Below are 24,059 nucleotides of genomic sequence, written 5' to 3'. Positions count from 1 at the left end.
TTCACTGCAAAAACAGTGCGAATGCTAAGCGCCTAAATATAAATGGCATTGGAAAAGGAAGAAGACAGGCAGGCACACACCTCGAATCTTCATCTTGTGATTGTTTGGGGTTTTAAATCTTAGCAGGTGTAGAGCAATACGGACTCGGGAAAACGACGCACAGCTCCTATTGTAAGCAAAATGTGCTACAAATAGTTTGAGCTTTTAAGCATTAGATAACAATATGGCGGTGTCTGCTGGCCAACTTTCGGTATTGCATTAATGAAAAAAATAAGTAAATACAAGACCTTAGTGAAACTGTCGCCAAAGCCTAAGTGAAGTCAACTGTTATCATCAATGTTCCTATAATATAGACACTGGCCGTTGTTAGTCCAGTTCGTCAAATGTTGTGCTTTTAATTAATTCTTTTGGCAGATTTATAAATGTTTGACGTAACGAGGTGGTGATGTGGTCACGTGATGTTTGCCGTGAGCCATAACATCCAGCCGCTGGTGTAGAGAGCTAGTCTGCTCCGAGTGTAACATCACCAGATAAGGTTTAAAACAGAATGGATTTCAACGTGAAGAGACTCGCCTCCGGTGCTGGAGTGTTTTTCACGCGAGCTGTCCAGGTAATAAAAACCTCTTGCGTATTAACTATGGTTTGGCTGACGCTAAATTTCCATTTTGACAGCCAGCTGTTCGTGGCGTTACCGGCTACCGGAAACGTAACAGTATCTTAGCTCGCAGTATAGTGCGTTGCCGAGCTACCGTAACGTTACAAATAGGGCAGCAAGCAGAAAACAAAGGCTTGGTATTCCTCTAGCAGTTAACTACTGCGTCGTGGATAACGTGAGGGCCTGGCGCAGTCTAAATGCTATCAATAGCGGTGTTGTTCGCCACTATCATCATGTTATCTTCTAAATGTAACGTTATATCTTAGGCCAAGCTGGCGCACCAGGCGCTAATATGAATTGATGATGGAGTCGGTTAAAAGAGCTTAGCAGATGGTAATCGATGTATTAACTTTTATTCATCCGGACAAGTTTGAGGGGGAGAGGGGATGGAAAAGACTGTCAGGTGAGCAAGATCAGGTCGTGAACCCGATCCGCCATGACGTCACGCCATCGCGTTGATTCCCTATAGAATTTTCATAATTGATTAAACCCTTAGACGAGATAGTCCCCCCTCCCCTTCAACATCGACGAGGTCACCAGTGAGGTTGAGTGCGGTGTGTGTGTGTGTGTGTGTGTGCGTGTGTGTGCGTGTGCGCGCGCTCTGCCTCAGTTCACGGAGGAGAAGCTGGGCCAGGCGGAGAAGACTGAGCTGGACGCCCACTTCGAGAACCTGATGAGCCGCGCAGACTGCACCAAACTGTGGACCGAGAAGATCTACAGACAGACGGAGGCCCTGCTGCAGCCCAACCCAAGTAACGTTACGCCTTCAATAAGGCTGCGCTCACGTGTTCCTCCTTTTCTGTTAATAACCATCATTCATGCATTTTTAAGTTGATAGTTTATTCAACTTTAGTTAGTCTTTTTTTTTACTGTTAACAAACAATGCCATGATAATTAATGCGTACTAATTATTCATGCTATAATACATTCTTTATTTATGGTATTTTTTATAATTTATGTTATTAGTTTAAAATATTGGTATTCTATACACTATAGTAAGAAGGCATTGGGTGAAGGCAGGGTTCACCTGGACAGGTCTCCAGACTATCACAGGGCGGACACATATAGAGACAGACAACCATTCACACTTAGAGTCATTTAGAGTCTTCAATTAACCTAAGCTGCATGTCTTTGGACTGTGGGAGGAAGCCGGAGAACCCGGAGAGAACCCACGCTGACACAGGGAGAACATGCAAACTCCACACAGAAGGCCGTCTAGCCTGGGAACCTCGGGCCCCTCTTGCTGTGGGGTGACAGTGGTATCCACTACACCACTGTGAAGCCTGACAATTATAAAGTTGGAACTGATGATTATAATACCTTGTTTAAAAGTTAATAAAGACTTTGTAAATCATATCCAAACATTATTCAGATAGACAGTTAATACTTAATGACAATGGTTAACGATTGGTTTCTGGTCCATCCATCTTTGTAAGGTATTTTACAAACAGTATTTTAGAGGTTTACAAATCATTTAGTAAACATTAACACATACTTATTATAGTATATACAACATTATAATCTGTGTAATACTAAAGTGTGTATAAATAGTTTACTATAGTAATCAGAATGTAATAATCATTGTCTCTTATCAGCTATGATACAATGCATCATTTATAAACTAATTATTTAATAATACACAAAGTAATGATAAAATAACTTAAACTTTAGCATCACTTATAATTAGTAATCACTTATTATATTGTTCTTTGTTAATAGCAAACTTACAATTACAAGTTTAATAAACTACATTTTACCATTTATTAAATATGGTTATGATAAAGTGTTACCATACACTCTTAGCCAAGGGTATTGCTTTTATTAAAAAGAGATACATTGTCAGATATTTGCCATGTAAGACAAAACACAATTAAACCAGTTAATTGTATCAATAATGAAACAATAATACAAAGTCCAACAAAGTAATGCAGAGCTGGACTGATGGAAAAATGCAACATTTTGCTGCAAGATCAAAGGAAAAAAAGGCAGAGGACTTTAATGGGATTATAAATAACCTGTTTTCTAACAGTGAGAGTGCAGAATTATCAAAACATCTGTTCTGTCCATGTTTTTTTTTTTTTATGAACTCTCTGGAACCCAATGAATGCTTCATTTCTTTTTGCCACCAGTTAATTCAGTTATACAATTAGACAATAAAATAGTAGTAATAGTAGAATATTATTATATTCCTTTATTGATCCCCATGGGGGAAATTCGGGTGTTGCAGCAGCTCAACTACATAGAAACAGATAATAAATACACATATTATACAATAAAATAAAAATAGAATACAAATAAAAATAAGAAATAAAAATAAATATAAAAATGAAGTTCAATACTTAAGTCAAACATATAATACTGAAAGGAACACACCAATGGCATTGCGTGTTTTAACCCATAAGATATAAATTGGGTAAGATGTACTTTCTCCTGTCAGTCTCTTCAGGAACATTGTGAAATGTGGCATGTACCAGAAATCTTATTTTTCTTTATTCAGTTTTCATGGTGTAGATTCTGCATCCCCTCTGCATTCACATAATATAATACAAAAAGAGTAGTTTACTTTATATAAATGGATCCCCCTGAACACCTGTTGGTCAACTTAAGTCCTTCTTCGTATCCATTGGATACTGTAAATGATTCGTATAAATATCAATTGTGAAGTCTACTTTTTGTTTACATCACTGACATTGTCAGCAGAGTTTAACGATGCCCTCTGAAGTTTTCTTGTAAACAAACATTAGTTATCTTTTCTTTCAGTGTATCTCACCAAAATGGAGTTTGTATTTAAGGTCTGACTAATGTGTTGAATGAATTTTATTCCTCATAATATTTTTGCAACGCCAATTTTTTGAATATTCAATATTGTGCGTTGTTTGGATCCGTGTTTACTTGATATCATTCTTCTTCTTCTATGACTTTGTTGGCACTTTGCTGCACTTCTTTGGGAACAAAGACCACCAATTGTTGATTAGCAGAATAGCGTGAAACTGACAGCAGGAATGTGTCTCATGTGTCTTGCATGTCGGTCACATTACAAACCACACGGGGGACCCAGCCATAAAGATATTGCTGGAAGTGGTCAAAAACTCCCCAGGTTACCTTTTAAAATGGGGCCATACTGGAAGTGTAACTTTGACTAAAAAATGTTATGCCAATTCTTTTGTTGTTAAAAGACTCAAACTTGCAAAACCACTGTTACGTACCTTAACATAATAATAAAAAGACTGCAAATTAGTCTTCTCTGAATAAGCACCTCATATGTATTAGTAAAGACCCTTTAATTCAAAGAGGTCAAATACATGTAACATCATATTAGTTATAGGTTTACAGAGAAATGCAATGACATACTGGAGAATAGGGAGCTCTAATGTGTGACTTTTTGATTCTCCATGCTACAGTTGATCACACTGGTAAGTATTCTGCCTCCCCATTTTATGCCGTGCTGTGGAAACCTTTAATGCATTTGAATTATTAGGACAGAAAAGTAATTGATGAACATTAGCAGGATCAAATCAGCACATGATCCTTTGGAATTAAGATTTTAGTTGGCTGCTAAATGTAATTTTTTTTTTTTAATATATATATATATATATATATGTGTGTGTGTGTGTGTGTGTGTGTGTGTACACATTTTTCTAGTCTTCTGACCACTCAAAGCGCTTTTACTCTACATGTTTATTCACCCATTCACACCCATTCATACACTGGTGGCAGGGGCTACCATGCAAGATGTCACCTGCCCAAACATTCACAGCCAGTCATAGACATGACACATAAGTTATTATTTATGTGTATACTTATTATTTAATCAACATGAACTAAAAGACTCAAGTGCTTCCTTCTTACACTGCGGTGTAACTCTCCTTGACTCTCTCTGTAGGTGCCAGAATTGAAGAGTTTCTCTATGAAAAGTTGGACAGGAAGGCACCATCCAGAGTTACCAATGGAGAGCTGCTGGGTCAATATATGCTGGATGCAGCAAAGGAGTTTGGTCTTGGAACTCCATATGGTAAGTAAACATCTAGGTATAATGTTTAACCTTCACGTATTAATATATCTTGAAACGACTAGACCTATGTTGTATGTTTTTTGAAGTTGTGTACTTACATTATCCCAAATGTCCAACAATCTTCAAACCCAGTGAAATCTGTAATTTTAATCAAGGAAGGCGTTCTGTTTCATTTGGTCACCTGTCAATGGCTTCATATCCCCTTTGCATATGTATCAGGTTATCTGCTGAAGGATGTCATAAATTTAATTTCTGTCCATTTTTAAGCCCCATTTTTAACACAGTTTTTAGATCTAAGTTGTTTTTTTAACTTTTTATAACCAGACATAAGCTTTAGTCATAGGACTTCTGTATGTTGGGTTATTAGAGAAATAAGCGGGGCAAACATTGGCGGTAGTTCAGCTTGCAGCCCCCCTTTGTCAGAACAGTGTTGGAGAAACACAGATTTTTAATGTGAAACTGCTTTATTCAGTGTATTTACCGGTTTTCATTTCCTGTTAGTTGGTTTTGGAGAAGAGGAGACCTCTGGGGATAAGTAGGCTAATGGTAAAAACCTCCTGAACGATGAACACTGAAAGAATCCTAACTGGGGGAAGCTGACTGCAGTGAGAACAATGGTGGTAAAGACAACAACTCCCATGATCCCTCCTCTGTCCAATTTACTTGTTTTCTCAACACAGCATCAATAGTTGCGGATGTTCTGCCCATGTCTGTTTTTTTTTTTTTACCTCTTCCCCTGGAGATCCAGCGTTTAATGTCACAACACTATGAATTGTGGGTATTTCCCTCAGGCAAAGCCTCAAGAAATTTAAACTTACCAAAAGTGTAACTAAAAGGCCCAAAATGTCTTCGAGAGCCCTCAAGCTCTTGATGATTTGACAGTGACAGGTGGAAAATGAAGATGTATCAGAGACTGGTTATATTGTTGTTGAAATCAGGTGGAAGTTGGGTCTTAGGTGTTTTGTTGAAATATTTTACCATGCAGTTTTTCCTTAAAATTTCCCAGCTAAATTGTTACTTTACTTTTTTAAAGAATATTTTACAAGGCTAATTTATTTACATCTAAATGTGCTCAATTCACAGAAATAAAAAAAATTGTATTTCATACAAAGCATGATTTCAATGACCATTGCATACAAATATCACCCCGGCATTAAACTATATTGCTGTGAGCAACCAATAACTACAGATTTTTTCAGCAAATGGACAAATATCATTTTTCTGGGAATTGGCAGAACGATACTGTGGTATCAGTACTTCCATACACACAAACTCACTACCATATTGGTATCGATTCCTTTAGAAAGTTATTGATAATAAAATTTTAAAAATACAACCGTTTTCACGCCATTGTATAATGTTTGTGCCAAAACATATGTTTTTTCTTTCAGTATAATGATTATTTTATTCTTCTAGAAATGACCATTATTTAAAAAATCCATTAAGAACAGTATAGGTATTTTTTAAATCATCACAAAAAGTACAAATTTAAAAAGTTTGGTATCGCCCTCCCCTACCATTTCCCAACTCTTCAATGGGTTGATTCCGTGCAATTCCTTGTCTCCTTGAATTCTGTTTCACACACTTCTGGGCTGCACCTTCACTCGATATGTTATCTTGTTTTGTGAGTAGCTGCAGGCTGTCTATAATTCATGCAGTGTAGATGGCAAAGTGCCACTGGAGCATGGTTCCTTCATTTTTCCCAAATACTTTTTTGATCTATATTTAACTGAAATATTAAAAGTCCATGTTTTATCATACACAGTGCTAAATAATTGACACCTTCTTGATCTTCTAAGAAAAGAGACAACTAGAAATGAAAGACAAATATATGGCTGCAAAGGAGATAGCAGGAAACCATAAGTGAAAAACTGCCAGGCATTTTTCAGCCAAGAGAAGGTGGTTTTAGGTTGTGACATAAACACAATATTTATTCAGTATGCATTTGTAGATGAAAATTGTGCACAATTTTGATAACATTTTACTTCTTCTCAATGAGTATTACACCAGAAGTAATAAGACCCTCCACTTTTTTTTTTTACGGATTTTCTCGTCAGTTGAGTCTTGAATGTGTTGAGGTGCATCACAAAGTAGTTCTGTGACATAGTGTTGAGTCCTTTGAAGTCATAGCACATCAGATGTGTGGTACAGACAGAAGAAGTACTCAAAGTACTACCTTACCCAGGTCCTACCTTCAGGGCCTAGTCTCATAGGTTTAAACTTAGACTAGAGTATCTATAACATTACTGTACCTGCAGAAGACATTTTAAGGCCTGGGAGAAGAGTGGAATTTGAAAAGAAGACTTTGTGGTGAATTAATGTAATCTGCTTCTTTCAGGGAGTACTTTGATTGAGGTGGGGGAATGCGAAAGAAGATTAGGAGCAGCAGAGAGGGAGTTCCTCCAGACGTCAGCTATCAGCTTTCTCACCCCACTCCGGAATTTTCTAGAAGGAGACTGGAGGACCATTTCAGTGAGTCTGAAACACTGCATCCACTCTACTAACGGGAGAAATGTTGAAGTCATAATTTAATTTGATGAATTTTATTTTCAGTTTAACGGGGGACCGTGTTAAGGGATTACTTTCAGTCGAAAGTAACAAGGTGAACAAGGTGGCAACCTCCGGTTCTTAAAAGTGAAGCCAATGTTGCAAAGTGACTTAAACTAACATTTTCTCTTCAATCAGCAGCTGTTGACTGCTGACTGTCCTGCAGACAGTTCTGTGGCAGCAGTTCTTAGTCAAGGCTCAGTTTTATCATGAAAGCTGGTCATAGATTATCAATAGCATATATGAAAATATGACTTTATCCCTGTTTTGTAATTCTCCTTTCATTGACATTTCAAGAGAGATGACCAAAAATCACATAAACAAACATAACATATTTCTGATGCGCATTCACACAGACAGAAATCATTTATTTTTCCAGGTGTAAAGAGGTGCATGGATAGGCTCTGATTTTACCTGAATCCGCATGCACACATAAATCATCCACTCGTCACCCACACAAAGGAATGAGACCTGCACTTGGACACTTCACCTCTACTGTCCCCTGTGATGTATATGTAAGAGTGATGACATTTACATAAAATTAAATAAATTAACAAAGATTCCCACACAAAGACTTAACTTGGGCGGTATGTAAAGTAATTATTTATGTTTTATTTAACCCTTCCGCAACACAGACGCAAAATACAGATTTTTATGACCTGGCCCGTCCAATCTGCAGATTAACTGCATGCCTGTGGTTATAACTGTAATCTGTACATCACTACAGCAAATGGATGGGTTCTCAAGTTAAAGGTAGTTCTCTCTATTACATACATATTGTAAACAATGTCAATGCATTTTCCACACTAGGTATTTCTTTTTCGGCCATTTCTTAGTATGATTTTTCACAAGTCACCAATGGTGTTCTCAACAAATATTTGTCCTTCTTGCACCAGTTTAATCAGGTACATCAGCTTGGGTTAAGAAGACAGTTTCCAGGATGATTTTAGACTGAAATGAAGCCACTGAAGGACAACTGAAAAATGATTTATTATTTGTAACATTCTTCCAGCTAAATTCCCTTCAAAATGGAGAGCTTGTTGTGTTTTCCACTGTTGTATAAATACATCCTCCTACTTCTCTTGTGAGATTGACAGATGACCCTCTGTTTCCCATTTTGTTTTAATGTTAAATTTATTGCCGTTATTAAGTTGATGAAGGCTTAAGTATAGAAATGTACTTATCAAAAGGTTCCTTATGTGATCTGTAAAATATTTATCTAATTTTCTACTGTCTCATTTTTTAAATGTTTTGGTCTTGCTCTAAATTTGAGGTATATGAAATAGTCTTTATTCTGCAAACTGAATTTGTCCTTAAGCTCCTGGGTAGTCCTCAGTCCACCACACTTCAAAACAACTTATTTCCGCTGGCTTTGAGACTCCCTATCTCATCCTCAACCCTCCATATATGATATTGTTTTTATTTTTATTTTTTCTTCGTAGCAAATGGGACTACAATCTGAATTTCGTTATGCAACCTTGTTGTTAAACGACAAATAAAAGACCTTGCAACCTTGTAACATTGTATCTTGGCCTATGAGAAGACAGTATGCTGTGAGACCACCGAGGGCCTTAAGGCTTATTAAGTCTAAATCCTGGCTCATATGCAAACAATTTGAAAATGTCATCTGCCTTCTTCAAACTTCAAACTGTTTAAGTGTTTCCTTCCACATCTGTAGTGAACTAATAACCCATGGGATATTGTTATCTAGGAGTGGATGGATATTGAGGGATCACCGGTCATCGCATTAACTGGTATTCCTTCCCATTGCTTGCTCAATTTCTTTCCATCTTGCTTTATAGTATTAAAGGCCATAGTTGGGCTTCCTTATAATAGTCTTTCAGAACTGGAAGTGTGAATCCCTGTTATTCTTCAGTAGCTGTAGAGTTGTGTACCTTACCCTAGGTTTTCAACCAATTCATATGTATCAGGGTAATAAGCTGACCCGTTCCCCAAACTGTTTGTCTGCTGCTTCTTTAGGCATGGACGGAAAAGCGTACCCAGTGAATCGAACTCGCTGTCCGCCATTGTGATCTCCTCATTGTGCCTAGGGCTTTATTTGGTTTAAGTCTGCGTTTGGGCCACTAAGGGGAGCATGAGTTGTTGTTTTTTTTACATTTTCCAAAGCTGCATTTTTGGAAACTTTGTAATCTAGCAATTCAATTCAATTCAGTTTATTTTGTATAGCCCAGAATCACAAATTTGCCTCAGAGGGCTTTACAATCTGTGCACATGCGACATCCTCTGTCCTTCCCTCACATCGGCACAGGAAAAACTCCCCTAAAAAACCCCTTTAACAGGGAGAAAAAAGGAAGAAACCTATGGGAGAACGACAGAGGAGGGATCCTTCTCCCAGGATGTGAAGCAGAGTGTGAAGCCAGATTCTTCTTGATGTTTTAATGAGTTGTGACATAGCTAATGAGAATTTAGAAAGACATGGTTAACTACAACCTGAATTATGCTTAAATACTGATTCTCACACTTCCCAGCACACAAGTGAAAACATTAAATTATAAGAAGCTTTTCTCAATAAAATGTGAATTTAACCACCAGAGGTCAGCATGGCTTCTTAATGCCGTTTATCCATGGGTCTGTTATAGCCTGCTTGGATTGCCATGAATTGCGAGGTCGTGGTTGCTCTCAGCTCAGCTCTCTCTCTCTGAATGTGTCATTGTCTGTATTTCAGAAAGAAAGACGTCTTCTGGAGAATCTTCGCTTGGACCTGGATGCCTGTAAAACGCGTCTAAAGAAGGCCAAGGTGGCTGAGGCAAAGGCTGCGGTGAGTCCTGATGCAACTCCCAACTCACAGCCCCATTCCCCAACCCACAATGTACATAAACATTTGGTTGTGCTGGCATTAACCATGACTAACTCTCTGTATATTTATAACCTTTGCAGTGCGATGGTGAAGTGAGTATTAAATACATTTTAAAGACTTTCAGTATGATGCACATGTTGGGTGTTTTTTCTGTCTTACTTGCTTTGAGTACATCTTTTGTGCCATCAGTAATTTATGACAAAAAAAACCATTAATCATTGGCTAAAAAAAGCAAAGCAATGGACTGGAAAAACAAGCTTGACCCAAAATTATCTCATTGTAGGGAAAGCTTGCAACTGTGAAACCGTGGCATATTATGATGGGAAATGACCAAAAGCCCCTGACAAATTTAGTAAAATACTGGGCTGGTGAGATTTTATTCTACCAGCTGTGTTATAAATAGTTGAAATAGTTTGGGTTTTTTATCAAGTCACTAGGGTTCTAATGTTTTATTTAACTTTTGCATCAAAACAAGGTGATGTCTCAGCAAAAACTGTATAATTGAATCTGTATGGATACACTCTCTGGTGACGTGATCTTTGCAGTGTCATCTGCTCAGATCTCTGTGTTCAGAGCATTCTTTTTTCATTTGTTATAACTAATTTATTCAATGTCTGTATTTGAAAAATGCAAATGTCTATTGAACATTGACTTTGTTACAAGCTGAAAATGTCTATATTTTACTATTTACTATATTTTATTATGAATAGGGATTAAAGCACTATATCAGTATTTGAGATTTGGATCATAAAAGGTTAGGGTTTCATTAGCAATATATGCATATATTAGCAATTATGCACCATAGAAGGATTTACACTTAGACAGAAGGATGTTGAACTTTAAAAATGGCTGCCTTTTTGAGATGGAACGAGCCAAATTATTGAAGTTCCTTGAAGAGAGTTACTGGACAAACTCATAAAACCAAGCTGAGCTTTATGACGCTGCTTCCATTCATTTGTCCTTCAAGGAGGAGAAATTGAAGCCATCATGAATAATGTTTGGCTAACTAACAGACTATTAACCTAACTAGCTTGCAAACATTGTAACATTTTGTTAAGGAATATAAAGCAGTCTGACCACTTCTAGCTAACGTACTAGGTCCGTACAGCAGGCAAATGTATTCATTTATATATTTTATTTTGGATAAGCAAGCATCTCAATACTGAGTAAACAGTATTTCATTTTGGTTTAAACTCGGATTTACTAAACAGTGGTGAGTTTTGAATTGTGTAAATCATCTGGATTTAAATCTGGATTTAGTCATTTTCAATTCTGAATAGAACACATTTTAGATTAATTAAACCTTGTTGGTGCAACCCAGCCTTACAGTGTCTGTGATGGTGCTCTGACATGCATGGTTTACCTGACCATATATAAAATGCGCCTTTTAATAGAAATATGTTTTCAGGACAGTTTTGTTTATTGCTGCTGTGAATCCCTGCATGTTCAAATGTGGCAGTTGTAGTGTGAAGGCATCTGTTTGAAAAAATAAGGAAATCTGGTGAATAAAAAATGTACATGGCACAACAGAAAGCCAAAAGAAACCCAAAACGGAGCAAAGAGTTTAACCGATTGACCACTGCTGATCCCAGTTATCTTTTTTATTGTTTTTATTGAAAAAAAGATAAGAAAAAGCCCCTGCATGACAATGTCCCCTTCCTCTACCATTTGTACAATGGTTAATGACCTTAGGAGACAGACAAATGACAAATTCAATGGAGATCCTTTTATAATTTTTTTAACATTAGATGATTTCAGTGTATAGCCTCCTTCTGATTAATGCTCATGTTAATCAGAAGGATTAAAGGAATGAATGTTACAAGACAAATGGTCAACATTTTGTTAAAAATAGGACTATGTTGTTGAATACAGATTGACAACAGTTCATTCATTAGGGCTGTACTACTCAAGAACTAGTGGGCTTGTAGAATAATACAAAATGTGGCCTTTTACCAAGACAAATTCTTCCTCTTCTAGAATATGGTTACAAATCCATTTGGCCACGAACCAGTTTTACTCACTCTGGGGCTTAGAAGTCGACAAACTGTTAAACTGATATTGTTTTGGCCAGCAGGTGGCTGTGTGTGTAAGCCAGAAGCCCAACGTTTCTTTGCTCAAGTCTGACTGTTATGAATTGTGCACAAAATCCACTTGAGATGCAAATTTTGTTTCTACTGCTTAAATACAAATGAAATCATAGTCCTGAAATAGAAATCCTAATTGATAAAGTTCCTTCCCTATTTCACTATGAAATGAGCCTATTATTGATTGAGCTTTCAAAACCTCCTCTGCTATTTTGTTCAACCGTTTAACAGAAAAAAAGTCTGACTTTTATCAGAACTTTAGTTTTCAATGTGACAATAACATGTCAGACATTTGCAACCGTTATGCATGTTGGCATGCGCATGATAAACCACTCCATAAAGCTTGTAATATTTACAGTGGATTAGTCAGTGAAGTAGACGGATTAGTCACTAGTTTCAGCGGTGTCGGAGAGGATGTTCAAATACAGTTGTGTTGCATCACTCTCTGCTTCTTTCTTTTATGAGCTCAGCAGACACGCCTAATGCTGGAATCCACCCCCCCTGTCTTTGCATTAGGCTGGGAATACTCTTGAGCCCATAACTGCCTTTACATTAAAATAAATGAATTGAAATTGTATTTAACAATTTTTTATAAATGGGCAAAGATAACAAATAAACTTAAGGTCACGGTCTTCAGACTTTTTGTCTGTAGGAACCTCCAAATTAGAGGTGGATCACATGACTTACTACATTAATAACTTAATGATTTATTACCTAATATATTACAGTTTTTTGCAATTGCTAACTCACATTTTCTGAAACTAGGGCACTCCTCTCCAAGCAACCACTTCATTCGAAACTATACAAACTCTTCTAAAAATTATATTTTTGCATCACAACTTTACACTCAAAGAACCAAATAAGTATATCTTTCCACTTGCCAACTGCACACTGTGTTATGTGTGTAAAACACTTTTATTTAGAGTCTTTGGCATTTTATATTTGTAGCATGTTGTAAACGCAGACTATGAACACAAATGCGTTTATTTTCATACTCATACTCATAACAGTATCATTAAAAAATACTTTACCAGAAGATGACATGGACATAGTTACTGTTTTGTACTGTAAACAAAATACAGTATATTATAATTACGTGTGTTTACCTCATCAACAGATGGGCTACATGAGTAAGTGTTTTCTAATAAATCTGCCACAAGTTTTTGTGTCTTGGCAATTGCAAAAAACTGAATTATCAACCTTGACATTAATGCACAAATTGACCATATTACAGTGATAACTGCTGTTGTGTAGCTTAGAGTGTAACTCAGCAAGGTCATGGTTTTATATCTGCTGTGCTTTTTGGTTGTTGTGTCCGCATTTCATTCTACACAGTGTGTTGTGAAATATAGTTGCCATGTATACCATAGTATCAATGTTAAATAACCTTACTCTTTCTGTAGATGGCACCAGATTTTCAGGAGACCAGACCCCGCAACTATGTGCTTTCTGCCAGTGCCTCTGCGGTAAGAAGACAATTATGTTTTACTAACCAAAGCTAGACATGGATGGCTTATTATGGTTCTTAATGTAATGTTCAAGTATATGTACTAAGCCTGAAAAGCAGTGAGTTTCAAGTGTGTTTGAGCTCTGACCAAACCAAGCATTATTAATGGGTGTGGTCAGAATGTTGTCACAGGGGCCTGGACTAAGATAAAATAAGATAAGATAAGATAAGATAATCCTTTATTAGTCCCGCAGCGGGGAAATTTGCAGGCTTACAGCAGCATAGGGTAAAGTGCACACAAGAGACATAGTAAAAGAAAGACAAGATAAACATAAAGATGAAATAAAAAACAAGTATTATAAATAAGCAATAAAAAACAGTAGAAAATCAACAATAACTGAAATAATAATAATAATAATAATCAATCCTTTATTAGTCCCACAATGGGGAAATTATTTCTCTGCATTTAACCCATCCCGGAGGAGCAGTGGGCTGCAATGAAGCGCCCGGGGAGCAACTTGGGGTTAGGTGTCTTGCTCAAGGACACCTCGGCATGTTGCCGGTAGAGGGGTTTGAACCACCAACCTTGTGGTTACGGGACAAGCGCTCTACCTTATGTGCCACAGCCGCCCCAAATATAAATATTATATTTACAGACAGAAAAAAACGATTATGGCCACACCTGCACATCACTGCAGCAAGGTCACAACTTAAACCTCTAGAGATCAGAAAAAAACAGTTGTGAATTAACAGAGCATAAACAGGCAAATTTTGAAAAATAACAGGAGATCACATATGAAATTGTATAGAATTGTGGACATGATGTTTGAACAAACAAAACACAGGACTTTTGCCATAGCTGAGACATGAGTAGAGTAACAGGAGGCGTCTAGGGAGTTGGTTGTGTGTTAAATTAAATATTCTGTGAATGTGTGCATCCTCTGCTCTTTGCAGAGAGCGGCAGTTGAGATAAGTTTAGAGTCAAGGCAACAACAAACAAACACACTCACACCATATTATCCATAGATACTTCTCAAACACCTTCAGTTCAACTCTCTAGTGTTGATGCATATGGTCAGTATTTTTTACAAAATTGTTTCATCAATGTTTCATACACTACTTGTGGAGGAGCTTCAGAGCCCGGAGTGGTCCGGAACACAAAAGTGGTGTGTTTAGCTTTGAGAGCAGCTAGTGGGAAACTGTGTTTAGAACATAAATTTAAAATCCACTTATGTCCGTCCTGGCGGTCTGTCCTTGAAAGTTGTCAATGCTGTAGACCTCTAAAACTAGCTGTCTGACTGTGTCATGATCTCCTGTGTATTTTTGTGGGGCTCAGAGGTAGAGCGGGTTGTCTTCCATTCGGAAGTGGTTTGATCCCGTCTCCTCCAGTCTGCATGTCGAAGTGTCCTCGGGCAAGAGACTGAACCCCTGAATTGTCTCCGGAAGGCTGTGCTATTGGTGTGTGAATGTGCTTGAATGTGAATAAGTTGAGAGTCCTAATGGACAGGTGGCACCTTGAATGTGAGTGTGTATGAATGGATGAATGATGACATGTGTACAGTGCTTTGAGTGGCTAGAAAGGCACTAAACAAATAAAAGTCCATTTACCATTTTTAGTAGCCCGAGCCCTGGATCTTTGAGGCTAAAATATCAGTTAACAAAAAATCTGCTGATAATATTTTTTCTAATATAAACACATATTGTTAACAAACAATGATTGGTTTTAGTGAAAAATGTGGCTAAGATACTAAGCAGCACATTTTTAAAGTGTAAAAATCAACTTGTATCTAAATTACTTCAAAACATTTCTGTACAGACATTTCTCGTTATTTATTGGCTGACAAATATACCAATACCAGCATATCTGCGGTGAGCTAATATTGGCCAATATATTGGTGTAGCTCTAATCGAAAGCCACATTCCATATATGATTTTTGCTTTCATTTTGGCCATCTTTTCAAAAAAGGAATCGACTTAGTAAGGAAAGAATTTGGCATTTTCACACTGCTATTATTGTCTAAGGAGAGATGAGTGCAACACTTTGACTTTTTATTGAAATAAAAACGGTGACAAAATGTGCACTAATCGCATCAAATAATTACAGCAATAGCACATAAAGCAAATTTGCCCATATGTAGGCCTGTAAACAAATCAGTCTATTGATCTGCTCACACACACACACACACACACACACACACACACACACACACACACACACACACACACACACACACACACACACACACACACACACACACACACACAACCTGTACACACAACAAATAGCACTATCTGTCTGAGGAGAGCATCATAGCTAATATTGACTTAATTCATGGTCTATTTAGGATTTGGGAGGTGATGCAAATATGTACAAAAGCAAGTTATTTCTCCATCTCATCTGGATAACAACTATATCTATGATCAGGTGTGAGTCAACAGCAACTCTGCCAGATCAAACAATGACATTTTAAACATTCCACAGGGCTTGGAACTAGTATGGGGACTTCCAAAACTGAGCCAGAACCGACTAGAGTTTAACTTGGAATGTAAGCTCAGGAAAGCTTGTGTGACTCCCTATTTTTATTTTCTTTGAAAAGAGAGAAGCTAATGACCGACTGCGTATTGGAGTAGTAATCTATTCAATGTGAATATCTGGTGAGACAAGGCCTTGATTCAAAACCAAAGTGTGTCTACATTTACTCTGCCTTAACAATGAAAATACGTTCTCCAAATGTTATACTCCTTCCACTACCGAGAGGACGTCTTAAACAATAGCTTTTACATTTAGTAATGAGATTAGTCACTAGTTGTACGTCACTCTAGTGAAGGCCTACTTGGAAATCCTTGTTATAACTCACTGCATATTTCTCTCTGCTTCTTTTGCTGTATGCTTTGGCCTCTCAGCTTTGGAGCGAGGAAGTGGAAAAAGTAAGTATGGCAATGTTGTTGTTGTGAACTTAGTCTTACTGCCTGGTCTCCAGGACCAGTATGCCTCAAATAAACTAGATCATAGTTGTCTTGCCATTTCTAATAGCAAAATTACCTAATCCTGTTTCAACTGGCCACATTAAAAGGCAATTCCCAACACAAAAAATGGGGATAATGACCCACACTTACACCGTTGCTAAGAGACTTTCAGGAATTGTCTGGCATTCTGACAAGGCTTTGTTTAAAGAATCCTGAGGCCTTGATTCCCTTTCTATGAATCCAACTCCTAAACTATCAGGTTTCACTCTTAACACTGTTCTGCACGTAATATAGGACAGTGCTCAAACAATTCAGTTGTATAAAACAACTCAAGTCTTCCCTTAAGAATAATGCTTGATATAAATGACGTAAATGTGTTTCTTCTGAGGGTTCTGAGCCATTAGAACACTTGAGACTTCCTGACCTATTTAACAGTTAAATCACCATGCTTATCATTATTCATTAACATTCATTATCTTTAAGCATGTGTCCAGATTCAGGTCTGCACTTCTAATGTGCAAGTATCCCGAGGGACATAAAGGAAATGTGTCACTAATACTCTTCCTGTTGTTTCAGGCTGAACATGAGCTCCGAGTGGCCCAAACTGAGTTTGACCGCCAAGCAGAGGTTACACGGCTGCTTTTGGAGGGCATCAGTAGTACACATGTAGGTCAGCCACACACCTTCAACTACTTCTATCTGTGTCGCACCTAAATCACACACACATTTCAAATTGCATTTGTGGTGACTGTATTTATAAATGTTTTCCTCAAAGTTGTTTCATTTACAGTGAAGTCCATGTTTTACTGTGGTCTGTTTTGCAGTTGGGTTTATTTAAAACAGTAACATTTAGGTAAATACACTATACAATATTTATCATTAATTATTCTCAGTGTTATCATTTTAGTTGAAATCTGGGCAGGTATAAGTATTTATTTTGGATAAAGAGGATGACAAAAACCCAGTAAAATGCTCTGTAGAGCTATTTTACTGTGAAATGCAGTTTACATCGTTGACTCTAAGCTGGGAAAACATCAGCTTTTAAATTCACTAGTTGGGACATACAAATCGTGTGAAAACTGATCTTTGGTGCCCCTTAATGAGAACCACCTCAAATAATATGGTAACTGATATTGAACAATTTTGATTTAAATCATGATCCTGGACTCAGGCAAAGACTGGGTAAAATAAAACCAGATTTTAAAATGTTTTTACATACTGTATGTTGTTTATCTTGCTGTTCTGTGTGTAAGCACTGTTAAACAATAAGCAGCTGTTGTCATGGTGATATTGGGATCCTAAAATGGTTTTCACACTATAGTTACAAGTTACATTGTGACATACTTTAACCAGTGCACAAAATCTCCTCCTTATCAAGTCGGTTTAGTCTTTAATCGAGTCCTTGATTTCTCACAGTGTAAGAATAAGCTTTCAGGTATTTCTTTAAATTTTTTAAATGTTGGGGGCAGAAACCTTCCTCATTTGTTTCCCATTTAAAAAAAATTGATGATTTGAAAATAAAAACTGGTTCAATGCAGTATTGTTATTACACTGACACATTTCCCTTGTCCTAAAAAAATAAGGGGTAGGAAGGAACCAAATAGAATACAGAGATTGGGCATCACAGATTAAACTGCCCAGCAGAGTATATAATAGTCAGCATGAATAATAAAGTATGAATATTAAAGTATGTTGTGTATACAACACCTTTCACTTTAGGTGTATTTTATTCATTGTGGTATTTCTTCTACTTATAGGGGACATATCGTGCTTAATCTCAGGTTATTACTTGTATTTTGAGTTTCTACTAGATTATGTTTACATGCTCTAATGTTCAAAACAATTTTTAAACTATATTTGTCACACTGTCCATCCAAATATACCTGTATTCACCCTTTGTCTGAGACGCTCAGTTTAGTTCTTCATCATATGTCCCCTGGAAGTAAAGGATCTGAGTGTTTCTTCATGGAGATGAGCTCATAAGTGTGTGTTATTGCTTATCTGCAGGTGAACCACTTGCGCTGCCTGCATGAGTTTGTGGAGGCCCAAGCAGCTTACTATAAGCAGTGTCATTTCCACATGCAAGAACTACAGAAAGAGCTGGGAAGGTGAGAACCAGATAGGCGATAACGTGGTTACCTTTTACTGTACTTCAAACAGTACGCAGTGAAAATAAGCAAACTTCTAATGTGTAATGGTATCAAATTACTCAATAACAGTATTGCATATCTACAAGTTGCAGGCCTGTAATTACACAAGCTGTATGTCATTTTGTAATTTAGTAGTTTCAACAGATCCCTTAATTGCTCTTGCTCATCAACATGCCTAAAGAAAACGTTCCATCTAAATCTTCATATTACATATTGTGACAAGGCATGTAGTTGCTTATGTAATATACTCCATAATGAATATTAATTAAGTTATTATTTGTTTAATGCTCCAGAAATACTTGTATTTGATAAATGTATTGTTTGAAATACAAGATTCTCTCAGTTCCAGTTTGGTCTTATGAATGCCTGGCTGGTTTCGTCATTTTTGGTTTTGTCAAGTCATGATAAATCACTTTCATTGTCTCATGCCCTCAGTGCTGATAAGGACGTGTGAGTATGGCTAGTCTTCTTGTGTGCTGATGGGATTGATCTTTCTCTTTGAGTGTATGTTGTGACCAATACATTTGCTTGCTTTCCAATGCTCCCCAAATCCATATTGAATTTAAATTAGTAAATACTGCAAATTGGTATTTTCCAGATCGTAAAATTCACTTTGGCCACCTGTGTTGGCCACGTGGGAGGTTCATTCAAATGAAGCATTGCATATAGAGTTGATGGTATTTTGGTGAAAAATGTTTAGCTGTCTCAGAACCACATCTGTTTCTGATGAAACATCAATCCACTACATTCCTGGTTAATGTAGAAACATGGTGGTGCAACATATCTGCTCCGTATGTCAATATAAACGACTCAACCCCTGATCGGTTGTAACTCAGTATTCTGCTGTTCATGCAGGAGACAACGGATTATCTCATTGATCCTGTGCATCATGGCTTTCTTTCCAACTTCTTTTGCATTTCTTTTCCAGTATTTGTGTGTATTCTCAAAATGCATGAGAGTGCAAACAATGCTGTTTTCACATTAACAATATGATGCAACAATTCACAACATGACACATTTTTAATACTCAAATTCATTTTCTACTTATTTCCATCTGCATTTGACTAGGTGTAAAAAAAAAAAAAAAAGAAAGAAAAAACTGGTCTTATGCTCTGTTTCAGAGCTATAAGACCAGTGATTTGATTGGCTGAGAGTGTGTTTATTAATCACCACACCCTCTGATCCATGTTCCACCTCCTTTTGTGCTGCTGTACAGCCAAGAACCAAAATAGCAGGTGGGCTTGAGATGTCCACACAGCTTAAATAAGGCCCTCATTGTGTTCGACTCTTGTTTTCTGGCCAGACTTGAACGTTTCTTGTGAATGCATTCAAATGAAACGTTTATAAAGAACTTTGTCTTTGGAACTGTTTTACTAATTCATGACAAATCATGATTGATCATGTATTCCAGTGGAGAGTATAACTAATGATATGTTTTGTGACCAATTGTGGGCTGTTAATGTTTTGGTGTCATTTTTGTATGTTTGTATTTTATATGTTTGTTCTGACCATCACTGCATCATCTGCCTGCTTCCCCTCAGGCTTCCCAATGCATTTGCACTGAACTCCACTCACTCCATAGCTACCGCCAGCTCTGCACCCGAAGGCCTCAGCAGCCCTGTGGAGACAGACACACTGAATATTGAAGAAGTTCAGGCACCAGCTACAGGAACCCGCAAGGCCAAAGTCCTTTACGATTACGATGCTGCTGATTCCAGTGAGCTCTCCCTTTTAGCTGATGAGGTAAGGTTTCATCACCAACCCGCAGCTGGCATGTGGAATAATGGCTCAGAAAACGCTTGAGGTCCAAGTCTAAAGACAAGCCTCACTGTGGTATTTGCTGATTCACGTAATCGAGTGTATACAGCTTTTTTTATGATCGTGAAGTCGGTCTTCACTTGATGTGGCTCCCTCTGCTATAAACCCCTGATTAAGTCAGCAGTGTCTCTAATGACCCAGGCACCCTCATGAACATTCTAAGGATCATGACCTCAAAAACTCCCACCTTTTCCAGGCCATTTTCTTTTTATGTCAAATTCCTGTCCTAGTTGTTTTTTTATTCTTTATGTTTTTAAAGCCTTATTTACCCCTGTGGCTTTGGCTACAGCAATGCTATTTGCACACAGTTTTGTTGCCTAAAACTAGCCAAATAGTTTTTTCTAAACCTTACCAAACTGTGGCGGAAGACTTGAAATACCTAGAAAAGTGACCTCAGCAGAGTGCAGATCTCCACAAGGTGTGTCTGCAACGTTACCACAAACCATAATTGTTCCCCGTAAAGGCTGCAAGTGTATCACATCTCACCCAACAAGTTTGCTCTCATTTGAATCAATGCAGCTGCCTGCAACGGATCCAGGCAGCTAAACTGCAGCTTCATGTCGACTGTTTGACACTTCCTCTGAATAGAAAATGTCAGTCCTACTGTGTTTTGAGTTCAGTTAGCTGTTAGCTCTGTTTACTGTATTAGCCCCATTAGCTGTTAGCTCTGTTAGCCACACACACCGCAGGACTGTCCACCATCTGCAAACAGCTAACTAGCTCTCCTGCTACTGACATGAGAAGACACTGGCCCTGTTGTAGTCAGTGCTCGGTTCAGTTTGTCATTTGCTCAGCGATAGTCACAGACATACATACATTTATTCATATATACATGACATATGATATCAATAAAAGGCATTTTGAAAAATGAGATCCACCGCAAACACGAGAGGTCCTTTATCATGCAGCCATAACTGGCCACCCAGAAAATAATGCAGTTGCTGCAGCAGAATGTGAGATTAGCTTTGGACGGACACAGATGTGCACTCTAACTCAAACACACACGCACACATGCGAGTAATCTCATGATTGTCCTGATAGAGATAATAATTCAGCTAAATGTATAAATAGGTTTCTCACAGGACACGAACCCCAGTCTGCTGAGTGAAAGGCTTATGTTTGTCCCCTTCAACACAAGCCCTGCATGCACTCTGTCGCTCTTTATACCACCAGGAGGCAGGGGATGAGTGGGGCCGGGTGTAATTAGCCCCATAGAAGCCATGTGACTATTCTCCTGTGTGTAAATAGATACTCCGTTTTGAATGTTAGGCTTAAATGTGTCCATGTACTCTGTTTTACAGCTCATTACAGTTTACACAGTGCCGGGCATGGACTCTGACTGGCTGATTGGAGAGAGAGGAAACCAAAAAGGAAAAGTGCCTGTCACATACCTGGAGCTTCTCAGCTAATGAACCCACTTGCATTAAACCACACACATGTGCATGTGTGATAACTACTGAAGCCATGAGGTTTTTTCATTCGCTTCATTAAATTTCACACTCTTCCACTAACCTGGAAACTTTTCAATAGCATTCCTCCACAGTAAGCATCAGCAAAAGTGTTAAGTTAAACACACACTCACCTGTGTGCTTCTCAGAACACACTGAAGTATATTTACATGACACCGACAGAAGTGATAATGGAGACATTGTTACAATGAGTGCAGGAGAATCCCCATGGAGAAAGGTTAACATTACTTTTAGATATGGTTGGTGGATTAGTATGATTATTTATTGCTTATTTATTGTTGTGCATCCCAATGGTTCAGGTACACTTTCCACACTGTCTGCAGAGGTATATCCATCGAATTTATGTTCCTGATCTGATTTGGTTTTAAAAAGGTGTTTGTATTGTCTCTTAGAAGTGTTCAAAGTGTCTTTAGAAGCCAGCCGTATGGATAAAACAAGCATGCAATTACCACGCCTCCTTGACTCTCCCGATCAAATACTGATGACAAGCTTTGCCGTTCAATTTTAGTCAGTTAAGTACAGTCAATCTCTGTACGACAGACAATCCTCATTGAGGAAGAACAAGGGACAACAAACATGGGCTAACAGACATGCCATTATGTTGTGAAATGAAAGGTGTGGCTGCTTCCTAGTTTTGCTGCAGAAAAGCCCTTCCATTGTCTTCCAATACTACATGAACATATTTTCTTGTGTATTGTATCTTTATTATCCATTACATTTGACAAACATTAGCTTCCTGAAGAACAATAACTATAAAACAGAAAATAGTTTTTCATCGATGCTTTATCGTCCATCATCCTCAAATCTTGAGAAGCAGATTTGCCTTAACTGCTAATGAAAGAATGTAACTCTAGTGTTATTCAAAGCGACAAAAACATTTTGTGGAAAGTAGGATGAAAAGTTGCTAGCAACAGTTTTGCTTGATTGATTCATCAAGATTTCATCTTGATGTCTTATTAAGAAAAATCAACTTTTTTGTTGTTGCCTTTTTTCGTCTTACCCCTTTCCACGGCACTGAAAATGTCACTTTGACCAATATAAACACCTGTGCAGAAAATAAACATGAACACTCCTTAAATGAAGGGAAGGAACTGCTAAGGCCATCTGCTGCAAACCAGAGAATGTGCACTTCACAACAAAATGTCCAGAGACCACCTTACGGCATGCAAGACTGCAACTCCTTTTAATCACGTGTGCGTGTTTGTGTGACTTTGGTTTGCCTTTAAGTGTTATTTGAATTAACGACTTTCCTGCCTGTTGCTGTTTTGTCTGTCAATAATTCAAAGTGTCTTCAGTCTTAGTGCTGCATGTGCTACAGCAAGCCTGTCCTGCTGGACATGCGCGTGTGTATACAAGGTTATGATGTCGCTAAGCCTGTTTGTAGGAGAACTGGAGCACAAATATGTTTCCACAAAAGTTAATGTGCTCTCTCACATCCAATAGATGCATCTGTCTTTTCTTCACCAGCCTTGCAAGGTTTTGTAAAATGAGCACAATGTTTGAAAATGCAAAAATCTGCCAGTAAAGGAGAATTATAATTAACACTCAGGCAAACATTTTCTTACCTGCAGTCAGTGATATGTGGGAATGACGTCTAATAATTCTGGGTGGCAGATGAATCAAATCTGTCATGTTTCCTGCTCTACTCTTGTGCTCATTTCACAGATTTTGGAGGAATTCTTTAAAAAAACAATTGTTTTTTGCTGTTGTGACTCAGTTTACCTCATCTTGTATTGTTATGTTTATTTTATTATATATTTTGTCAAAATATGCCTTGACCATGCTGAATGAATGGAATGTATGGGATTTAATAAAATGTAAGATAGATTTGAATTCATGGTTTTTTAACAGCTCATGTGTAAATAACAAACCACCAGGGTCGAAAGCTGAAGCCAATGCAGAGGTGTTTTAAGGTACTGCATCCTTCTGAATATGAATACATAATATGTAGGCAACAGAAGCTATCTGATTTCCGTTTGCAGTCAAAGTAGTATTGACCAATCATAAGCAGGCCTAGTTGCATTTGGCTTAACAGTGTGAGAAAGCAAAAGAGGTGGAAAGGATTGGCTAAAATGGATTCTCGGAACCCATC

The 24,059-nt window shown here is 37.7% G+C and overlaps 1 protein-coding gene across 1 annotated transcript; it reads left to right on the top strand.

Moving 5' to 3' along the window:
• The first annotated feature begins 472 nt into the window (after positions 1–472).
• Positions 473–23,793, top strand: LOC129101024 (endophilin-B2-like). The gene is made up of 11 exons (XM_054610606.1): positions 473–610; positions 1,266–1,407; positions 4,539–4,667; positions 7,006–7,139; positions 9,901–9,993; positions 13,520–13,582; positions 16,468–16,491; positions 17,107–17,196; positions 18,538–18,638; positions 20,222–20,423; positions 21,800–23,793. The coding sequence occupies exons 1-11, from the start codon at positions 548–550 to the stop codon at positions 21,905–21,907; spliced, it is 1,149 nt and encodes a 382-aa protein (XP_054466581.1). The 5' UTR covers positions 473–547; the 3' UTR covers positions 21,908–23,793.
• Positions 23,794–24,059: the final 266 nt, after the last annotated feature.

The sequence above is a fragment of the Anoplopoma fimbria genome, chromosome 13 (assembly GCF_027596085.1).
Source record: "Anoplopoma fimbria isolate UVic2021 breed Golden Eagle Sablefish chromosome 13, Afim_UVic_2022, whole genome shotgun sequence".
NCBI lineage: Eukaryota > Metazoa > Chordata > Actinopteri > Perciformes > Anoplopomatidae > Anoplopoma > Anoplopoma fimbria.
This window is presented reverse-complemented; position numbering and strand designations above follow the sequence as displayed.